Raw genomic sequence first — 21,935 nt, forward strand, 5'->3', positions numbered from 1 at the left:
TTCTAGGGCAGAGCCTTCCTGCCCGGAGCCCGCGATGCAGCCGCTCTCCGCTACCTGCTCAGCTTCACGCCGCATCTGAAGGTCCGCCCGCCGCGGAGCAGTTGCGTCTCCATCTGGCTGCCAACCCACCCAAGCTTTCTTCTCCTCCACCACCACCACCTTCCCTCCTTCCCCCCTCCTCCTCCTCCTTTCCGTCTTCCCTCTCCACCCCCGCCCCCAATCTCCTCCTCTTTTTCTCACTACAAGCGGTTGCTGATGCTGAAGCCGAGCGTCACTTCGGCTCCCACGGCAGACATGGCGACATTGACAGTGGTCCAGCCGCTCACTCTGGACAGAGGTAAGGGAGCGGCTCGCCCGCCAGGCCACTGCGTCCCCTCTGCCTCCGCCTCTGCCCCTGCCAACTCCCACCGGGACAGCCGGACGCGCTCGGGCAGAGGCAGCAGGGCGAGCGAGGGCGAGCGAAAACGAACGTAGAAGGCGTTCGCGCCGAGAGCAGGATACTTTCTTCCCCTTTCTCTGCCCGCCACGTCCCCACTGCCCCTGCACGCTGCGCCCGCCCGGCCCAGGGATGCCTTCGCCGGGCTCTGGCGCCCCCGCTGCCACTCCCAGCCCCTCGCCCAGTCGCCTCCGGGCCGCCGGCTTTGTTGGAGCGGAGGCGCAGGGACCGGTAGGCGCCCGGGGCTCGGGGCTGGAGAGGGGCAGGGAGGAAGCTCGCCGTGCCGGGCGAGGGCGCCTGCAGCCGGAGACCGGGGAAGCCTGGCGAGGGAGCCGCCTGCCAGCCTGCGCGGCCCGGGGGCCCAGGAGGGAGGAAGTTTGTCCCGGCGCCGGAGGACGAAGGTCGGTCGGGCTGCGGGTGCTCAGGCGGCCGCCCGGGGGCGGAGGAGGCGCACCCCGGGGTGGCCTGTGCCGGGGCGCGCGGCGGCCGGGCTGCAGCGGCGAGGAGCTGCCCTCGGCCGAAAGGGCAACGCGGAGCACGGGCAGCAGTGCCCGGGCTGGGGGCGCAGCCTTCGCTGCAGCGGAGCCCGACTCTCCCCGGCTTCGCGCTCCGAAGGCGGCCGGGGTCTCCTCTGCCCCCGCCGCCCGCAGCGCTCCGGTGGTGGCAACTCAGTTTCTCCTGCCCCAGCCAGCCTCGTTCGTTCTCTCCCCAGCCCGGTGCCAGCGCGGTGTCCGGGCTGCGGAAGGCGCTGGGACGCAGCGCAGGCTGTCTTTGGAAATTCAACTTCTGACCCGCGACCCTGTGCGTCCTGCTCTCTGACTTGAATGGGGAAGCAGTGTTTGCTTCCTCCCAGGACCTCACCAAGCCTAGAGCTAGAATCCTCCGTTTCTCTGGGGGGCCTCTCTGGAGCGCGCGTACGAGGTTATACCTGTCCCTGCGTGTTCAGGTTTCCTTTCTGGCTTCCGACGTCTAGTTATGCGGGCGCTGGCGTCCCACGACGCCGCAGCAGAGGACACCTGCTCGTCCCCGTCCGCAGCAGCAGGATTTAGGACCCTGGGCGGCCATTTGGAAATGGTGTGCTCAGTCGAAGATGATTTAGTCCGATGTGCCTCTAAAAATATTCTTCCTAGCGGATTAAACTGGACTGTGGGGCAAAGCAAAAGAGCATCCTGCTGCGAGTACAATGCAAAAGCCAGTGAACTCAGTGGGGTTTTAATTTGGAGAGGTTGTGGATGACTTTAACGCAATCTGTTGGCGCCAGAACAGATATTATGGAGTGCCCATAGCAATCTTACTTGGGGTAAGAGTTGAAAAATAAAAACAAAAAACAAAAAAAAAAGAAGAAGAAAAAAGTAATAATTTTATGTTGGGAAATGATTTGCAAGCTACTAAATTAATAACAGTAGAAAAAGAGCTCAGAAATCCAGGTTATAATCCATGATTTCACCCCAGTATCATCATCTACACTAAGCAGGATAAATCCATTGCCACTAAGAGCCAAACAGATGGCAAGCTATTAGAAATTATGGATTTCCCACGAATTTCTGTTTTAATGTAATGAGCTCTTATATTGTCCCATTACTAAATCAGCCTTTAAATATCCCAAGTAAAACGACTACATTGGGAGAAAAAACAAACTCCAAGAAAATTGCCTACTTGAGCAATTTTATATATTAGGACTACTAAAAATATTTTACTTTCTGGATTTTACTTTAGCCCTGAGATTCCTGACTCAGTTGTGGAGAGGAAGTGCAATCAGACCTAAATCTGTTCTTAAAGTTTGTTCTTGTTCGCAGACTGTACCTGTCCTTTCCAGTGTGATTAGGTCCATTTAGTAAGTAGCTCAAGAGGCAAAATGAGACTGGATGTAACTGAATAAATTAACCAGCAGCTAACTGCAAAGTCTGTAATTTATGGATGATGGGTTATTGGCACCATTGCTGTATATGAAGTCAGTGTGTATAAATATTTTTCCCTCTACCTTATAAAAACATGATTAATTAATTGATTAATTGCATCACTAAACCAATGAAAGAAAGGGTTCTGAAAAATGTTCCTACAAAAAAAATACAAGTCTGTTTAAAAAGGCAGCCCGATAATACATATCTGGGTCCTATCTGCTTATAACTGTGATACTCACTTTATATGGCTTGGTTAGCATCTTTGGGCATCAGTTTTCCTCTGTGCTCTGTAAGGAATTTGGATTAGATGATTTTAACACTGTGCAGCTTTAACAGTCTATAATTCAATTAGTTGAAATTAGAACTCAGTTTCTGGGTCATCTACTGGAAGATTTTCCAGATTAGGCCCTCTCCCAGGTTGTTTGGGTGCCCTTTGATGTTCCCAGAGGTCACCCACTGATTTGGCCCCATCAAAGCATTTCTCACATGTTGTTGCATCTATCTCCTTATTGAATGGTGCCCCTTGAGGGAAGAGACCATTTCTAAATTCATTTTCATATTCTCAGTGCCTGCCATAGTTCCTGACTCACAGGAGAAGATCAAAAATTAATGTGAACTAAGGACTGCAGTAATTTAAGCAATGTTAAAAGATAGGGATTCAGTCGTGAACCAAGGTCCAGTACATAGATTCGTGAAATTTTGGCCCTGGAAAGATGGCAGGAAGAACACAGGCCAGTGGTTCTTAACCTTTCTTTCCCCCTATGTGCTTGACAGATTCCTGTCAGTAACCATAGCTCACAGAAGCTGTGATTAGTAACCAAGAGGGGTTGGGGCAAGTAGGCAAAGGAGAAGGAAAGAAAATGCTTGACAAAGCCTCCCAAAGGCATGTCAGCAAACCTGAATGCATAAATCCATAATTTGATTTTTTTTCTAGCATCTTTCCTTTTCAAATGAAAAACGTTGAAGAAGCTATAAGTATTTTCAAGGTTACTCTACTAGTGAGTGGGAGATTTTATGCTAAAATTTAAATCTTCTTGTTTGATGCCCTTCGGCACCATAAACCGATTTATCTGGAATCTTAAGGGCAAAGGTTTTATTTATTTATTTATTTTTATTCTTATGTTAATCACCATACATTACATCATTAGTTTTTGATGTAGTGTTCCATGATTCATTGTTTGTGCATAACACCCAGTGCTCCATGCAGAATGTGCCCTCCTCAATACCCATTACCAGGCTAACCCATCCTCCCACCCCCCAAGGGCAAAGGTTTTAAGCAAAGAAATCAAACCTGTAGATTGAAATTAAGATTTAGTCCTCCCAGAATTCAAAAGATACCTGAAAGTAATAAGCTCAGAAGTCTGCACCAGCTTCTTGGATCTTATTTGGGAAGGGAGCCTTTGCCAGGATCAGGCTGGGCCCTGAAAAGATGAACAGAGGGACTTAAGGTTTTCACTGCTCTGTGCATATTCCAAACTCTTTTTCACCTGCCATTAAGACCTCATATTAACCCCGTGCAGGTCTCTCGATGGCTATGGCCGGAGCAGGCCCCTGTTCACTCTGGTCCCAGTTCTTTGGATTCTTCACTTACTCATTGAGTGCCTGGTATAAGCCAGACCCTACTGTGGAAAGGCTAACTGGCTAACAGAGTGGTGAACTAAACAGACATAATTCTAGTCTCCGTGGCAGTTAGAGCCCATGGGGAGAGAGAGGTTAATCCATACACACACATACGCACACACATATACACAAATAATTCACTCATTCAATAAATTCATTCATTGAATGTTATATCATATATATGTGTATATATATGTATATACACACAAGATTTTATATATAATATATAAACAAATATTTTATATATATAAACAAAGTTTCTGCTTTGGTCCTTAAGAGTGTAGTGGGGGAAACAGATAATAAGTAAGGGACTGATTAATTAATTCAACAAATAAGTATTGCGTGCCAGCCTTATGAAAAGCACTATTTTCAGCTTTGTGGCTAATGAGCAAAAGATGTAAAGTTTAATGGCGTTTACACGCTAATGAGTGAGACACAGAACGCATACACGTACAATTATAAGTGCCAGTGAGAAAAGGTAAGACTGGATCAGGAGAGGGGCAGGGGCTGCTATTGTCGATGCGATAGTTAAGAAAGGCCCTCCCTCCTGGGTTGATGACATTTGAGAAAAGATCCAAGGGAAATGAGGAAGCAAACTCTGCAGATATCTGGGGGAATGCCCTCTAGAGAAGGATGTCACCTATGCACCTTGGGAACATCAAGGAAGGTCCACATGAAAACGAGAGCACAGGGAAGAGTGGTGGAAAGTGAATGTGTGAAGTTGGTGGCCAGGGATCAGATGATGTAAGTTATGATGAGGATTTTAGATTGGTTGAAAACATGAAGTACTATGAAGACAATAAAAATGATGTGAGGATGGAAAAGAATGGGGAAGGACCTATTTAGATGGTGTTGGTCAAGGAATGGTCCATGAGAAAGCAAAATTTAAACTGAGTTCTGATGTATTAATACAACTTTTAGGAACAGCATTCTGGATAAAGGGAAGAATACACATAAAAGCAACTTGTACGTGTGCAACTTGGCTACCATCCCATTAATACATCTAGAACCAAACAAATGATCAAAAAGAAAAATTACCAAGAAGTAGTAACACTCCAAATATGCATCCTAGGATAGAAATTTGGTTTTAAGTATATGAAGAAAATTGATAGATCAGCTTTTTCTTCTTATTGCTAGGATAAAATATCATATAATTAGATTTTCAAAGACATACCGAGCACTGTAATTTACACGTCACTATGCATAAATCTACATGTTGAACCCAAGTGGTCGTAATATGAGATATAGTCTTTTTTAGTCTAATATTTCATATTAGACAGTGATGTAGAAAATAGTACCTGTAATTTACCCTTGTGGCAGAGAGAAGAGGCTGATAAGGAGATTAGTGTGGAATCTTCTCTGCCAGAATTTAAAATGGTAATAGCAATTCTTCCCTACACCAGAGGTTAGTTTGCCCCGATTATAATCTCTAAAACCGGGAATGACCTTCAGCTAAACTCAAGAGAACAAAGCAGGATGCAATCCATGATACTTAACACTTTCATAACAAAGGACATAGGAATACTTCACTGCATTCAAGACTTCATGGATTTAGGCACTTAAATACAGTAGCTCCAACTCTCCTTCACTTTCCATCTCGAGGTCAGAAAAGATAATACAACCAAATTCTTCAAAATTTTACTTCTCTGTAACTTTAATCAGAATTGCTTTTTTTTTTTTTTAATCAAGGCTTATAAGCAAATAACACAAAACCAGGTCTTGGAGAAATATGGATAAATAAAACAATTTCTAGGAGTAATTAAAATTGTATCATTTTAAACATTTGAGACCTTGTTGATGACATGATCAATCTTTTCCAATCTATCTGTATTAGGTGCCTACATAAAATAAAACATTGGTATCAGTCATCTAACGTTTCTGTGAGTTAGATGCAACTTGGATAAGTCACAAAAGTATAAGTGGAAATCTTGATTTCTTGGTTTCTGATAAGAGTAGTAATCTAAGATATTGCTTGAACAATATCTTATTGTTTTCAATATTGCTGTGTTTTCCCTTTTAATAAAATAAAACTTTTAGTCCTGTAAGAATTCTAATATAAAAACAATAGCTTTTATTTTGTGGATTATAACTTTATGGAAAAAAAACATGGGTGCAAAATTGAATGCAAATGAAAATCCCATGGGTGCCACACTTTTTGTGGAATTTGTGATACAATAAAATTTTTCTTTCTTCTCTTTTCACTTTTCAAGGCATGCAGAGCTTATTACTTTATGTATCTCCCAATTCAGGCCTTGGGCAGCCTATAGCTTTCTAATCAACTGTATTTGCCAGTTTTTAATAAAATCTGTATTTGCCTGAAAATTGCTTTTGCTCACAGTCCAAAGGGGCTTGCCCCTCCTCTCTCTCCTTGCTATTTCTTTTAACATGAGGAGCAATTGAGGAAGAAGGAAAACAAAAATTAAGTTAGTTCTTCTGTTGTTTCACACATGTATGCCCTGATGGTCAGATGTGGGAGGAAGGAAAAGAGGGATTGACTCTGTCTTATGGCTCTTGTCCTAAAACGTTCTCACAGCAGCAGCCAGGTATGTTTTTGTCTACAAACATTAAGTGCTTTCTTGATTTCTCATGTTTTCTGTGAGCTTCACTACACATTAAAAAAAATATATTTTTATTGAACTTTTTTTTTGACAAATCAATATTTGTGTCTTTCATTCTGCACTATATAGTTACAGAACATTTTCCAGGAGTCAGAATTACGCCACGTCCATCTTCTCTTTTTCTTTGATGATGAAAAGCTGCAATAAGAAGGACCCAAATTTTAGAAATCTTTTGATTATTAAGAAAAGGTATTTTGCATTTAATGGGAGTTATATGTACAGTTTTAAGATTGAAAAGAAATCAAGGCATTAATGATAGAGCTTCCAGAAAAAGAAAAATAAATCTGATGTATACCTTCTAGTTTGGTGTGCTAGCTATTCAAGCCCTGAGATATATTTGGTGTGCTCCAGTCATTTATGAAATTAGTGTTTTTGCTTTTGAAGTGCTTCCTCAGGGATCACAACTAGGGCTTAACTAGGACTAGTAAGGAAAAGGAAACATTGAATGAAAAGTATCAAATGGGAAGCTGTATACTGGGTATTAGGGATGCTATTACAGGTGCAAAGCCAATACCTCTTGGAGAGAATTCTTTTTAAAGATTTTTTTTTATTTATTTATTTGAGAGAGAGAGAGAGAGAGAAACAGCATGAGAGGGGAAAGGGTCAGAGGGAGAAGCAGGCTCCCCGCTGAGCTGGGAGCCCGATGTGGGACTCGATCCAGGGACTCTGGGATCATGACCTGAGCTGAAGGCAGTCGCTTAACCAGCTGAGCCACCCAGGCGCCCGAGAATTCTTATCTTAGTCTTGATATCAGTCTATTAGGATACAGCCTTCATCAGATCAAGGTGCTGGACTTGTTTAGGTAGAGCTCAACGCATTGTCTGGCACAGAGTCGGCACACTCCTAATATTTGCTGATTGAATGAATGAATGAAATTGACTTAGCTCGACTACCTCTCATGGACACATGTAGTGCTTAAAACAAAAAGAGCTTCCAACCTATAATAATGTGAAACAGGTGGCTGCCTCACTTTATCACTTTGCTTCTGTGTGTCTGTGTATGTGTAGCCGACTCCTAAAAGTGGCATGCTCTCCAGGGCCAAGAGAGGGTGTGAGGCGCTGCTGTTGATATCATGGCCTACTTTCATCGTTCACATCCACCTGCTATTTTTTTTTTTTTAAGATTTTATTTATTTATTTGACAGAGAGACAGCGAGAGCAGGAACACAAGCAGGGGGAGTGGGAGAAGGAGAAGCAGGCTTCCCGCGGAGCAGGGAGCCCGATGTGGGACTCGATCCCAGGACCCTGGGATCATGACCTGAGCTGAAGGCAGACGCTTAACGACTGAGCCACCCAGGCGCCCTCCACCTGCTATTTTAACTTGTTATTTGAACCATGCAAGCTAATGCCAAAATACAACTGAAAAGATTTTTAAAAAAAGGTTGTGTGTGTGTGTGTGTGTGTGTGTGTGTGCGCGCGTATGTGTGTTTGTGTGTGGAGGGGTCTAGCAGAATTTCCTCCACACACACACACACACACACACAAATAAGCTACACTGCTTCATCCCCCTTTTTTTTCAACTACAAATGGATGAATGATGAAGCTGTGTCCTGATAAGCAAGTTAAAATGGATTTAATTTGAAATCACTCTGTGTTGGCAAGTGGGAACACACTTTAAAAGTCATATTGATTACACCAATGATTTACTTCTGGGCTAGGTGGTAGACAAGTTGTTTTATGATTTTTACTAACATTATGTGCTAGCTGAATTTGAAGACTGGTCTAATAAAAAAATAAATATACCCAAACACTACTTGAAAAAAATTATGTTGAATTAAGACTTATTTGATAAGTTATACTCAGATAGTTATTTATCTTGGACAGAAAACTGTAGCTCCTTCTTTAAACTGATGGCAATTTCCCTTAGAAACACTGTAGCTATTTCAAGTCCAACTAGTTCTGCTATTTTTGTTTACTTGGCCAGTGTGGTGATATTATGATATTTCAGTATAAAATCTGTTTTTTTTCCCTATGAAATAATTATCTTTAACCAAAAAAGGCTACAATGAAGGGAATCACAAAACAGCAGTACAAGTTAAGCCCCCAGTTTAGATGGGGGAGAAAACCATTAAATGCCAGCTGAGTCTATTTAATAGTAATGAGGGAATTGGGAGAATACAGCTGAGAGACTCTTGAAAGTGATCTTTTGAGGAAAATTGGAGAGCCGTAATTGCTGATAGGCAAATATCCTTGATTCCAAAAAGGTGAGAAAAGTGTCTTAGGAAACTATAGTTCAATCTACTTGTTTTTGCTTGCTGACAGAAAAATCTAAGAATATTAATAGAAGAATGGGATTTTGGCGCTTATCTGTAAAAGAAAGTGGTGATCACACAGAGCCTACATGAGATCACTAAGAATAGATCTTGTCAAATTTCAGGTGTGTGCTATGACCATACTATACTCATGACATCATAACTTTTAGAGAAGCCTTGGGAAAATGTAGAAATATGTGAAGTGGATGATCATACTCTTGGATTTCTAGTGGTTGAAACACTACTCCAAGGCAGTTTGGTTCTCTGTCCTATTCACCGTGGTTACCGATATTTTGGATGAGAGTCGTGGAAGATTTGTATAGATGACATAGAACTAGGCGGGGTTGCAAATGATTAAAGAAACCATATCGGTATTCTAAAATTATACCTGGCTTGAATGGCAGGTTACAGTATAAGAGACAAAATTTAGGGGCAATGAATAAAATATTCATTCATTCATTCATTCATTCACCAGGAAAAAGGAGCCAGCCCTAGCTATTTACTGCTCTCGGTCACACTGCCCAGTGAATTCTGCCCCACCGGCCCCACTCAGCCACCTTGAAAACCTCAGAGAGGCCCCGTCATCATGACTTAGTCCTGGGCTGGAATAGGGGTGTATTAAATGGCAAAGATGCATTCCAGAGTCAGCTTCCCTGGTTTTGAATCCCAGCTTTTCCATTTACTAGCTCTGCAACTTCCGAAGTTACCAGACACTTTTGAATCTCTATTTTCTTATCTGTAAAAGGGCAAATGACAAAAATAGCACTGACTTCACAAAATATTGGCTTTATATGAGCTAATATGTATGAAGTACTTAGAACAGGTCATCCTAGCAACCACTCAACAATGATAATTATTTCTTCCTTGAGTTGTGTAAGTTCTATACTCCCACCCTACTCCCAGGGGCAGAGACAGATAATATTTCTTGTCTTCAGGCTATACTGAGAGGCAGAGACTATTATTTTTGTATTCTGTAGAAGCAAGATGTATTTAGAGATGCCTGGAGGTCAAAACCAAAAGTTTCCTGTATACATACTTCATTTGCCAACCCACACTCCCCAAATCACTTTTTTCTTGATGCTTGAATAACACTTTTTTCCCCATAATTCTATTGGAGTACTTAGCACACAAGACTGACTTTTTTTTTTTTTACACTGCTGTCATCCTAACAAAATAGGTTATTTATGTTCATCTTTGTGTTCCTGTTACCTATCACAGTGCCTGAAAGATAAATGCTCAGATGTGTGCTGAATAAATTACTGGTTGGTCTTCACATGTTGCATGTGAAGGGACTAAGACTAGGTAGGTGAGCAGATGACACAAGATGACAGATTTTTACTTAGGAAAAAAATTCTGTACATCTATTCTGCTCAAAATTCAAATGGGTGCCTTCCAGGAATTAGTGAACATCTTACTACTGGATTACTGGAAATGTACAGGCAAAAGTTGAATAACAGATTAGAAAAGCTACAGAGTGACTTTAGGATTCAGTAAAAGTTTAAGACAGGGATTAGAGATTATGTAGATGTTCATTGTTTTTATTTTATTTTATTTGTATGCAGCTATCAAAAGTGTACTAAATTGTTGACTGGGGAAAATAGAACCAAGAGCGACTTTTTTTTTTTTTTTTTTTACTCCTTTGTAGTGCTATTTCATTGTTAAGCATCACAGAACAGGGAGAAGCATGTATATGCCAGTCAGGGGTAAGAGCTCTGGATCCAGATGGCTGGGTTCAAGTCTTACCTATCCCTCCCTCTCCCTTGCTACGTCAACTTGGCCTGTTGCTACCTTCTCTGTATTTTAGTTTTCATCTGTAAAATTGAAAATGATATCTCTCTACGTCTTGAGGTTGTTCTAAAAATGAACTGGGAAAACATATGCAAGTGCTCCAAACACTGCCAGGTCCATATAAGTGCTCAATCTTGATTGATTATTTTCCACCTCTTCTCCCCAGGGCGTGTGTTTTTCCCAGTGCAATAAATGAAAAGTGTACAAGCTTCAGATTTTGACAGATGGGTATTTGAATTGCAGTTCTGCCACTTACTATCTGTGGAAGCTTCAGATATTTCTTATTCTGTCCACACTTTCTTTCTTTCATTCTTAATACAGGAATAATGACACTCACTTTGTACGGTGATTCATTCCTTCGATTCTTCCCTCTCTTAGCCATTCAAGGAAAAGTGAATGAGTCTGCTTTGTGCCTGGTACCAAGTCAAGGGCCAGAGGTAGAGCTTGCAGCCTAGGGAAGATAGACATTAAGCAGATATTTTATGGCAAGATAGTTTAAGTATTGTAACAATGGCTCACGCATTGAGCATTTACTACATTACACTGCATTACCTTACATATACTACTATATAGCCAGGCATTTTGCTTGGATCTCTTCTTGTTTCATTTCAATTGGTCCTCAAAACAAGACTTTGAGGCAGATGCTATTAGTATTTTGAAGATGTGGGAATTGAGGCATAAAGAGGCTAAATAAAGTGATTGAGACTCAGGCTGGTTGATTCTTGAGGCCTTCAGCTTGAGGCCTTATGCTACCCAGAGGGCAAGTGCATAGGTCTGTGATGGGGACTGTAGCAAGCTTTGAGGAATTTGAACTAGTAAGGGACAAAGGATGCAGAGGTGCTTGCAAAGTCTTCAAAAGACAGACAGACAGGCAGACAGACGGAAGCCACACCAGGAATGCATGTTATGCTGAGAGAAATGACTTTGTCCAATGCTTACAAAAGGAATGTATACTAATGTTGCTGAAGATTAATTTAAGGAATGTATTTTTAAGGGTCTACCACAATTATTGTAAAATAGCAGGTGTTTAACAAATGGTTGTGCTTATTATTAATTTCTTAGTACCGAAGAGAGAATACCCGTAGATAGAATTACAAGAAAGTACTAGCAACATTCTGTTCCTTCCCGTGCTGTGCCTGTGAACGAAAAGATAATGACTGTGGCATTCAGATTACCTTTCAGTGCTTTGTACTGCCCAGCCAAAACTTCTTTATAGACCTAGAATTTTCACAGGCTCTCATAAGGGAGTAATGATAGCATCCCGAATCCCCCTTCCTTACAGTCTTTGCCTCTAAGTGGGATTAGTGAGAGGGATTTGGGAATGTGGCAGAACTCAAATTTCAGGCACACAGAGAAAATTGTGCTCAAAATTAGCTTTCAATGTCTTGAAAACATACTCTACTTACCCATTATTATTAAACACACTCTGCTTACCCATTATTATTAAAGTACATGCATTGAGGTTTTCGTACAGATTTCAGTGGCCCAAGTAACGCTGCATTTGTCTAGCGTTAAGTGTGGAGGAGATGTTCCACCTAAGTAAAACTTCCAGATAACTGAAGTTTACTCCTTTAGGCCCCAAATTTACTAATTTTTAACCTAAAAGTATAGGATTCATTTACTTTCCTTCTTTGATATAGTGTTTGTTCTCTAGAAAAGGGAATTTTTGTGAAGGAATCGTGGAAGATAAATAAGGCAGTAAAACTTAACGCACATTACTGAAGGAATGATGAGATACTTACTTGGATGGCCCAAAGGGAAATTCTGCATCACTCCAGCTTCTCAGACCTACTGTATGTAGTTAGTTGAGGTTGACAGATACATGCCTCTGGATAAATGAAGTATTCTGGATCATGTAGACATTCATTTCTTCTGATGTCACACACGTTCCCAGTATTGCCAAATCAGCATTCAAATGATAACTCTGAATAGCAGAATATTAAGATGGGCATATGTTCTGGACTGAACGTATCTCTCCCCTTCCCATTTATGTGTTGAAGCCCCGACCCCCAATATGATAGTATTTGGACTTTTGGGAGGTAATTAGATTCAAGTGAGGTCATGAAGGTGGGGGCGCCATGTTGAGATTAATGCCCTTCTAAGAAGAGACCAGAATACTCTCTCAACAGGTGAGTATACACATGCAGAAGGCAGAGGCTGCAAGCCAGGAAGCAAGCTGAAGGAACGGAATGAGGAAATTAGCGGGCACTGTGAACTTCCCAGCCTCCAGAACTGTGAGAAATAAATGCCTGTTTGTTTGTTTGTTTGTTTGTTTGTTTGACAGAGACAGAGACAGCGAGAGCGGGAACACAAGCAGGGGGAGTGGGAGAGGGAGAAGCAGGCTTCCCGCCGAGCAGGGAGTCTGATGCAGGGCTCGATCCCAGGACCCTGGGATCATGACCTGAGCTGAAGGCAGCCGCTTAATGACTGAGCCACCCAGGTGCCCCAAATGCCTGTTTTTTTAAGCCACCTAGTCGATGGTATTCGGTTATAGCCATCTAAGCTAAGACAGTGTGGCAATCATCACATGACCTTGGCCTCAGCTGTCCTCTGTCTTAAATAGTTGAACAAATTAGCCACAGGCAAGATTTGTTGTGCATAGATACACATTAAGGTATGCCTAATTTCCTGCTTACTTTCCTTTTCTCCCCTCTCTGGGTTTAGAAATCTCTGCTTTACATGTACTAACAAGTTTTCAAAGCTGCTTCTCTTGCATTGCTCTCCATTATTTTCAGAGCTTTAAAAGAAAATATATTTAATTATTCTTTTCTTAAAAGTTTCTCTGGGATATTTTCCAAGCGGAGATTTTCTATTTGTAAATTGCATGTTTTCCAAATGTGAAGGAGCTCTAACTAATCAATTGTTTTATATTCAAATAATACTTTCCTGCTCTATGATTGATGTAGGCCTTTGCTTATCTTGCTATTATCTTTCTTTTTTTGTTTGTGGTGGTAGCCCTAGGGTTGGCAGTATACGCCTTTAATTTAGCACGGCTGTCCTTCAAACAATACACTTCAAATTGCTCCTTCCCATCTTTTGTGCTAGTTGTACTTATGCTAGAAACCCATAATTCATTGCTACTAAACCAGGGGTCACAAGCTATAGCCCCCAAGCCAGATTTAGCCTGTGAGCTAAGATTATTATTATTTTTTTTTACATTTTTAAATGGTTAGAAAACTCCAAAGAAGAATATTTTGACAGGAGAAAATTCTATTAAATTCAAATTTCAGTGTCCATAAGTAAGGTTTGATTGGAACACATCCATGATCATTCATTTACATATTGTGCATGGCGGTTCTCAGCTACAAAGGCATTCAGAGTCGAGGAGTTGCGACAGACCATTTGGTCTGGAAAGCCCACACTATTGACTGTCTGACTCTTTACAGAAAATGCTTGCTGACCTCTGCTTTTAGAGCATTAGAAAAATAGAGGAGAGAACATATCTTTTATATTTATCTTCAGTTTAACCGTTTGAGGGTCTTTACCCTCAGCTTTCTGTCTTGCTTGTGCGCCTGTGTCCCAGCTGGTTCTCTCTCCTTGCTCTCTGCCTTCCCCCAAGGGTAGACTGCTGTTGCTTGATTCTTGATACTAGTCTGGCGGTGGGGGACACAGGGGTTTCTCTATGGTCCTGGCCCAGCCTCAGTCTCAGGAAGGCTCTGTGCCTGAGTCCCAAGGATGGGGCTTTCTCAGCGATCCTGCCTCTCTTTGGTCTACAGACTAAAAACTGTGCCTTCATCGTTGGAGGGTCTTAGGTAGGAGTTCGCCGCGCCTTCCCTAGTGGTAGGAGATTTCTAATAGTATTGCCATAGGGTCCTGGAACTAGAAGTTTCCTGCCTCCTCCCTCCTCCTTGTGGTAGAGATTTTTTCTTTTACCATCTTCCTGTTGTAATGTGTCTTCACTTCTTGTCCTCATCTTGATCCATTCTTTCTTATGAGTTCCCAGTAAAAGTTTGTGGAAAAAAGCCCATGAGTATTTGCCTGTGCTCACTCCCCCTCTCTGCTTGGAGGAGTGTCCACACCCTTTGTTACTACTGTTTTGCAAGGTTAACTCAATCTGTGTGAGCTGTAATTCCTACTAACCTAGTTGAGTAAGGAATTGTGTTTCCAGTTGGGAAGACAGGGTTTGAAAGCATTTTTACAGCTTAGTTAATTTTCGGTACTGATTTGCACATCTGAGCAACTATTTGGTTAGGCAGACTGTCTTTATGTTGTTACTCATATTTCAAATTAAAATCCAATTTAGAGACTAATTTGAGTGACTCTGTAATATGGCAGACTGAGCTAACACAGAACCTCTCCCATTACAAGCATCAAAATGTGCCAGATAAAATCTAACAATTAAAAAAACTATCTATAGCTTAGATTGCAAGTGAGAAAGCAAGTGATTCCAGGTGCAGAAATGAAAAGGGAAGTGAAGGCTGGAATGACATCTTGGTAGAAGTTGAGGGAGGGAGATGAAAGACATGTCAAGTGGTTCCAGACTTAGAAATTAGCCCCATTGTTGGGGGCAAAGCAGGATCCAGGGGTGAGGTGTTAGATATGCTCTATACCCATACCTTAAACTTCACTAATTAGCTTGGAATCTAAATTTTTGCCACAGAGTTGGTTCAGGAAATGTTCTCTCAAGAAATTTACCTAAATGATTGCTAGGCTAGAACAAACCAGAAGAAGTAAAATGAAAGACAGTATTCTTAAGAAACATCTAGCTACACTGGTTTCTCATAGAACAAATAATCCCTGCCAAAGGCGGGCTCACAATTAAACATTAGAAATATATGAGAAGGAGCTAGAACCTTGGATTGAGTCAGTATTCATAACAAATCAGTGAGTGAATGAACCCTGCGTTTCCGGCAGAGGGAACAGAAATTCATAGAGAAGGTATGTCTGTAAAACAAAAACAACTTGATGTGGAAAAAATCAGAAAGAGACTATAAAATAAACATATTTATAATTACTTTAAAAATGTATTTTAAAAGAATGGAAACTATAAGGAGATAACCTGACACTGAAAAATTAATAGGTACATTTGAAAAACATTATTGAAAAATATGAGAAAAGAATGCTGAAAGGTTTTTTTAAATAAAATGATATTCAATTATATTTAAGTTCTGAAAAATTTGAAAACTTCAATTTATAAGACCATTTTATAAGAAAAGAATGCTGGGTCCTTGGGTGGCTCAGTCGTTAAGCGTCTGCCTTCAGCTCAGGTCATGGTCCCAGGGTCCTGGGATCGAGTCCCACGTCGGGCTCCCGGCGCAGCGGGAAGCCTGCTTCTCCCTCTCCCACTCCCCCTGCTTGTGTCCCCTCTCTCGCTGTGTCTCTCTCTGTCGAATAAATGAATAAAATCTTTAAAAAAAAAAAAAAGAAAAGAATGCTGAAAGGTTTTTTTAAATAAAAATGATATTCAATTATATTAAAGTTGTGAAAAATTTGAAAACTTCAATTTATAAGACTATTTGTATTCACTTACATAGCAACATTTTCACTTTATCTGATGTTATAGGCTTATATTAGAAATTACTGGGGAACCTGAAAGGAATTTATTGTGGGTTAAATATTAAACAAGCCAGGAACTGGGGGGGTGAGGCTTATGTTTGGTTTTGATTTTCTGAGATATTAATCTGGTCATGTCATCCCTTGCATTAAACTCTTCAGTGATTTCCCATTGTCCAACCTTCTTAATATGTTTTATATGTTCTTAATTTTATTAATTGAGCATATGCCAAATATTTATTTGTGTATGACCTCTCCCTTTTACTCCTTATGTCCCAAATGCCTGGAACACAGTCTGGTACATTGCAGGTGTTTAATAAATAGTTGCTGAATGAACAGATAAAGTCAAGGTCTTGGCAATGCTGTTCTCTTTGTGGGAAAGCTCTTCCAATCCTCTTCTTCCCCTTTTCCTGGCAAACTCCTCTATTTGTCAGCGTTCAGGTTTCAGATTCTGCAAGAAATCTTTTCTTGTTCTCTCAGCCTAGTTTAGATCCCTGTTTTATTCTTCCACAGCACCTTATAATGCCCTTTTGTAACGTTACTCAATCATTCACTCAACAAGTAGTTTTTGAGTGCCTGCGATGACCCAACCCCTGGTCTAGGCCCTGGGAATGCAGTAGCAAACACAACAGACCGTCTGAACTCTTGTGAAGTTTATATTCCAGTGTGGTTGGGGTGGGGAGGGCAGGCAAGACCTAAGTAAAGCAGTAAATACATAGTACTTCATTTAATTATAAGTAGTTGGAGGAATCAGGAAGCAAGCTTAGGGGGATGAGAGAGCCAAGGAAGTAGGGGTGGCTCATTTACATAGGGGACCAGGGAGGTCCTCATGCATTAGATGTTTTTTAAAGAGAATCTGTAAGTGAATGAGGCATTGGCCCTGAGGATAACTAGGGAAAAGTGGACCAGTCAGAGGAAAGAGCAAGGGTAAATACCTTGAGGGGCTAATGTTCTAAAAGTATTGTAGGACTGCAATGAGGCCCATGTGATTGGAGCAGAGTGAACGAGGGAAAGGGTAGGAGATGAAGTCAGAGAGGGACTTTTTTCTTTCTTTTTTTTTTTTTAGAAGTGATGTCGTTTTAGTTATTACAGTTACCACTGGGTGGGCTGGGCATGGTGCAGGGAAAAGGGGCATGGTGCAGCTTCTGGTCTCGCAGATGGTTCAAAGGAGCACCAGGTGCTGAAGGTGCAGCAGCCCCAGGACCAGCAGCAAGATGGGTCTGGGCAGCACAGGCCGATTCAGGATGTGGGGTCCGGGCTGGGAGCTGGGTGTCCACCAGTGATTCTAGGGGACCCCAGGACCAGCCCTCTACAAAGCTGGTGGGCCTAGGAACGCCTTTCCTCAGCCTCAGATGGGGTTCGCTCCACTTAAGAGATCCCATTCCCAAGGTCTGGGCATGGCCGTGGTGGTGCCCTTCTGCTTGAGGTGCAGACCCGTGGTCACAGCCTGGGGACTGAGTGGGTCCAGCCCAGCCAACTCAGCAGAAGGTCAGTACCCAGCTCCTTTCTGTGCTGCTGGGGTGGTCGCGTAAGGGAGGGCCCCACAGAGTCCAGTCCCCACAACTGTGGCTGCTGAGGGCCACGCCACGTTGGCCGCCTCCTGGAAGAGGGCATGGAAGTTTTCGTGGAGATGAGCCAAGCACTGGAGGGAGGCCACTGTGCCCACGGACTGGCTGAGGCTGAGGCTTGCTATTTTAAGGGTTTTGGTTTTCACTCCTAAGATATTAAAGCCACAGGAGGATTTTAGTTTGAATGGGCTCTCTGCTATGTTGACCATAGAGGGTAAAAAATCTCCAGGGAGATTAGTTAGAAAGTGATTAAAAAAATCCAGATCAGAGATGATGGTGTTTGGGACCTGGGGAGTAATAGGGAAAGCAGTGATAGTTGGTCAACTTCTGGATACATTCGGTACATTTAGCCCACAGGATTTGATGAAAGATTGAATATAGGGTATGAGAGAAACAAAGCAGGTGATGATGATCAGGGCTCTGACCTGAGTATCTGGAAAAAGTGAGCTCAATTTACTGAGATTGGGAAGACTACAGAAGAGCAGAAGGAAGGGGTTATTCCAGGAGGAATATAAATTTGGACATGTTGAGTTATCTATTGGACACACAAATGAAGAGTTTGAGTTGGCAACTGTGTATAAAATTCTGGAACTCAAGGGAAAAGTCCAGGATGGAGATATAAATAGGGGCGTTATTAACATATAGATGGTATTTAAGGCATCTGGAGGATGGAAAGATGAAGACTGTTGACTCAGCTCTGGGCAATTCCAACATTTAAAGGTTGAGAAGATGAGGAAGCACCAACTAGAGAGGAAAACCAAAAGAGAGTGGTGATCAGAGGCCAAGTAAATGTCTTTTAAGAAGATGGCAAGGATTATCTGTGTGAAATACTAACAGGTGAGGTAAGATGTCATTTGGGAATTGACCATCGTGTCTAGTGTGTGTGGAGGTCATTGGTGGTCCTGACAACTTGTTGGAATAGCAGGTGAAGGCTTCATTGGAATAGGTACAACAGAGGATGGGAACAGATATTTTAGAGACAGAATGAAGGAGTTTTTGGAGAACTTTTGCTTTCAAAGGGTAGAGAAATCAGAGTAGCTGGAGGAAGATGGAATACTCAACATACTTAAAACTCCTCTGCCTATAAGAATGGTAAGAATTATAATTTGTGATAACAGTTCTGTCCATCTTGTTGACTTCTTTTTGCCTACTACAATACTTGACCCAAAGCAGAAGCACAATTAAATATTTCTTAAACAAGTACCATTTCAGTTAAAATTATAACCCCGAATTTGTTATCATTTGGAAATATTTTCAATTGACGTTGCTTTTTCTTTTAAATTGGACAAAAATATGTATTTTGACACTGGTGAAAAAAAATGAAGCGATCACAGACAATGATTATTTCATATCTACTCTCCAATTCCCCAGCTGACTTAATTATGCAAAGCACCACATACCACCTTTATTTCAGAAAAACCATGCAATGTGACAAATTAATTTGCTAAAAATATTCAGCACAGGTAGCTTTAATTATCTGGAGCAGAGTTTTTCAAATCATGGAAAAAAGAAAGTAAATCCATTTTTCTTCAACAAAGTAGACTTTGATTTAAGTTTGGAGAGCATCAGGAAACCATGAAGTCTTTAAGGAGTACCATAGTTGTGTGTGAAAGGTTGATTCATTGCTGAGGGATGGTACACATTTATGTGATGAAACACATGTATTTGATCTGAAGATGGTCAGTTGTCGTTCTATAGATCCTAAGCCTGATATCTGGGAAACTACACAAATGAAGGAAGTCATGAAAGATAAGATGAAACACAGGCTGCAGATAGATAGGGGTGCTTAGCTTTGTTTGATGGATAATCAAGAATGTTTGAAAATTTTAAGCCAGGAAGTGAAATGATCTGAGCTGTGTATTTATTAACTAATGTAAAAATTGGTTGCAAGATTGAAATGTATGGAGAAGATCAATGTTTTACAAACATGACTCTGGGAGATTTCATTGGATGCCCCTTGAAAAAAGTTCCACGGTAAAACAAATGAGGAGATACCAGGTTTCCAAAGCACTGGATTAAACAAATTTAAAGATGTCTTTAAGGTAGCCTATGACATGCTTTGTGAATCTCCAAGTCATATGGGCTAGGCACATCATGGAACTCTTTATTCAAGGAACTCTATTATTCTTTGGAACAGTTTGACAATTTTGGTTTGTATTATCGTTGTGATCTGGATGTCCAAACCTGAACCTGAGGAGGAATTATGGGAACGGAAAAGAAGGAGGAGATGATAATGGGCATGCCTTATTGCCTAATAGGTGGTGAAAATAGGGAAAGGGAAAAGCCAAAAGGGAAACATATTGGTCCATAAAGCTGATGAGTTTAGCTTAGCACTTAATGAGCTTCAAGATGCTGTGGAGACAACCACATACAAGTTAGGGCTTTGACCCTGAAAGAAGTTTCAGAAGCACAGATACCAAATAGTACATCGTGTTGAGAATAATGGGAATGATTAGAGCATGAAGTAGGGATATTGAAGAAATGGTAGCTACAGATTTTTTTTTTGAAAAAAAAAAAAAAGTGCAGAATAGAGCAAAAGACTAGTTTTAGAAAAGATATGGCAAAAAGTACTTGAAAAAAAATAATTTTTTTTTTTTTTTTTTAGCGTGACTAGCATTATTTCCAGTATTCAGACTGGGATATAAAAAGAAAACCAATGTAAAAAAATGTTTTTCTGCTCAGCATATTAATTCACCATGGCAGAAAAGTGTGATGCCTCCTTCAGAAATCCTGACATCCTCAGGATACTTGGGCAATCAGTATTTTGTGACAAGTCAGGAAATCCTCACTCGTTTAGCTTTGTCATCCTTCCTGTGAGTATTCATGATGATCCATTGTATCACATCAGGATTACAGTGCGAGGTTCCCATCTCCTCCCCTTGACATGCTCAGACATCTACCTTCTGGGCTTTCTTGAGAACCACTAGTTCACAAAGAAGTATTTATTCTTAGAACTGTGCCTGTCAGCCCTTGCAGGTGCATCATGGAAAGTGCAGGAATTTATTGAATGGCTAAAAAGCTGACAAGGTGCCATCATCAGAAACAAAACCTTTTAAAAAATCAGAAAACTGAGATTAAATAAACTACAACACACTCTGTCCTTTGTTGTATTCATATCCTTTACATAATTAAGTCTACCTTCATTTATGTTTAGAAGGAAATAGATGTAGCAAAACCTGTGAATGCATTTTCAAGGTCAGAATGTGGAGTTTGGAAGAAAAATATGGAGCAGACGGTAAGCTCATAGGAAAATTAAGTCAGCCAGCTCTCCCCAGATGGTCACCTTTATACTGTTTTTGTAGCTCATGAATTAGGCACCTGTGTTTTCTTCAACTCACTCCCTGCCATGTGAATTCTTTCATTTGACATTTTAATTGCAAATAAAAACAATAAATCCTGATTTTTTTTCACCAAAAAACCCCACAAAACCCTATGTTTTTTACTCTTATCTGTTCTTGGAATGCAATAACACATTCATATTTGGGGATTCCTAAAATGCTTATTTGAATTTTACAATTCAAATTGTATAATATGTTATGATAATAGAAATGCAAATATAGTGGTTTGACACACATAAAGGGTTTCTTGCACTTTTCAGGAGACTGGCTTGAGTAACTTTTAAGATCTGTTCAGTTTCTTTTCTTTTTTTTTAAAAGATTTTATTCATTTATTTGACAAGGAGAGAGAGAGATTGATCACAAGTAGACAGACAGGCAGGCAGAGGGAGAGGGAGAAGCCGGCTCCCTGCTGAGCAAGGAGCCCAATGCGGGGCCTTGATCCCAGGACACTGGGATCATGACCCGAGCGGAAGGCAGACGCTTAACCGACTGAACCACCAGGCGCCCCTGTTCAGTTTCAAAATATATGTTACGGGTCTTCTGTAAGAGTGTATTTTTAAAGTAGATCTATGATTCATGATAAGAATAGCCATATGGATTTCATACCTAATTCAATTTAAAATGTTCCTTGAATGTGATAGTCATGTGTTAAGTACATCATCTACCCTCATACATGAGAAGAACATAATGCCTTTAAATAAACAATGATTTCCAAGTAAAGAATGTACTTTTCTCAGTCACTGCTTTCAAACTTCTCTGGCATTTGAACTAGCATTCTATTATTGAAATGTCAGGTAAAGATAGTAAGCTCCCACCATCAGTGCTTAATAAACCAACACAATAATTTCCACTTTCTTTTGCATTGCTTCTATGCATTGATAAGTGTTAACATTGAGATTCATGTAAAAGAAAAGTGATTCCT

The 21,935-nt window shown here is 41.1% G+C and overlaps 1 protein-coding gene across 1 annotated transcript in view; it reads left to right on the forward strand.

Annotated features, from left to right (window-relative positions):
* Positions 1-255: 255 nt before the first annotated feature.
* LIN7A (lin-7 homolog A, crumbs cell polarity complex component) overlaps positions 256-21,935 on the forward strand; it is a 106,253-nt gene continuing 84,573 nt past the window's right edge. The window contains exon 1 of the mRNA XM_021689856.1: positions 256-337. Coding sequence (XP_021545531.1) covers positions 256-337 — 82 coding nt within the window. The remainder of the gene's footprint in view (positions 338-21,935) is intronic.

This window comes from Neomonachus schauinslandi, chromosome 5 (assembly GCF_002201575.2).
Source record: "Neomonachus schauinslandi chromosome 5, ASM220157v2, whole genome shotgun sequence".
Taxonomy (NCBI): domain Eukaryota; kingdom Metazoa; phylum Chordata; class Mammalia; order Carnivora; family Phocidae; genus Neomonachus; species Neomonachus schauinslandi.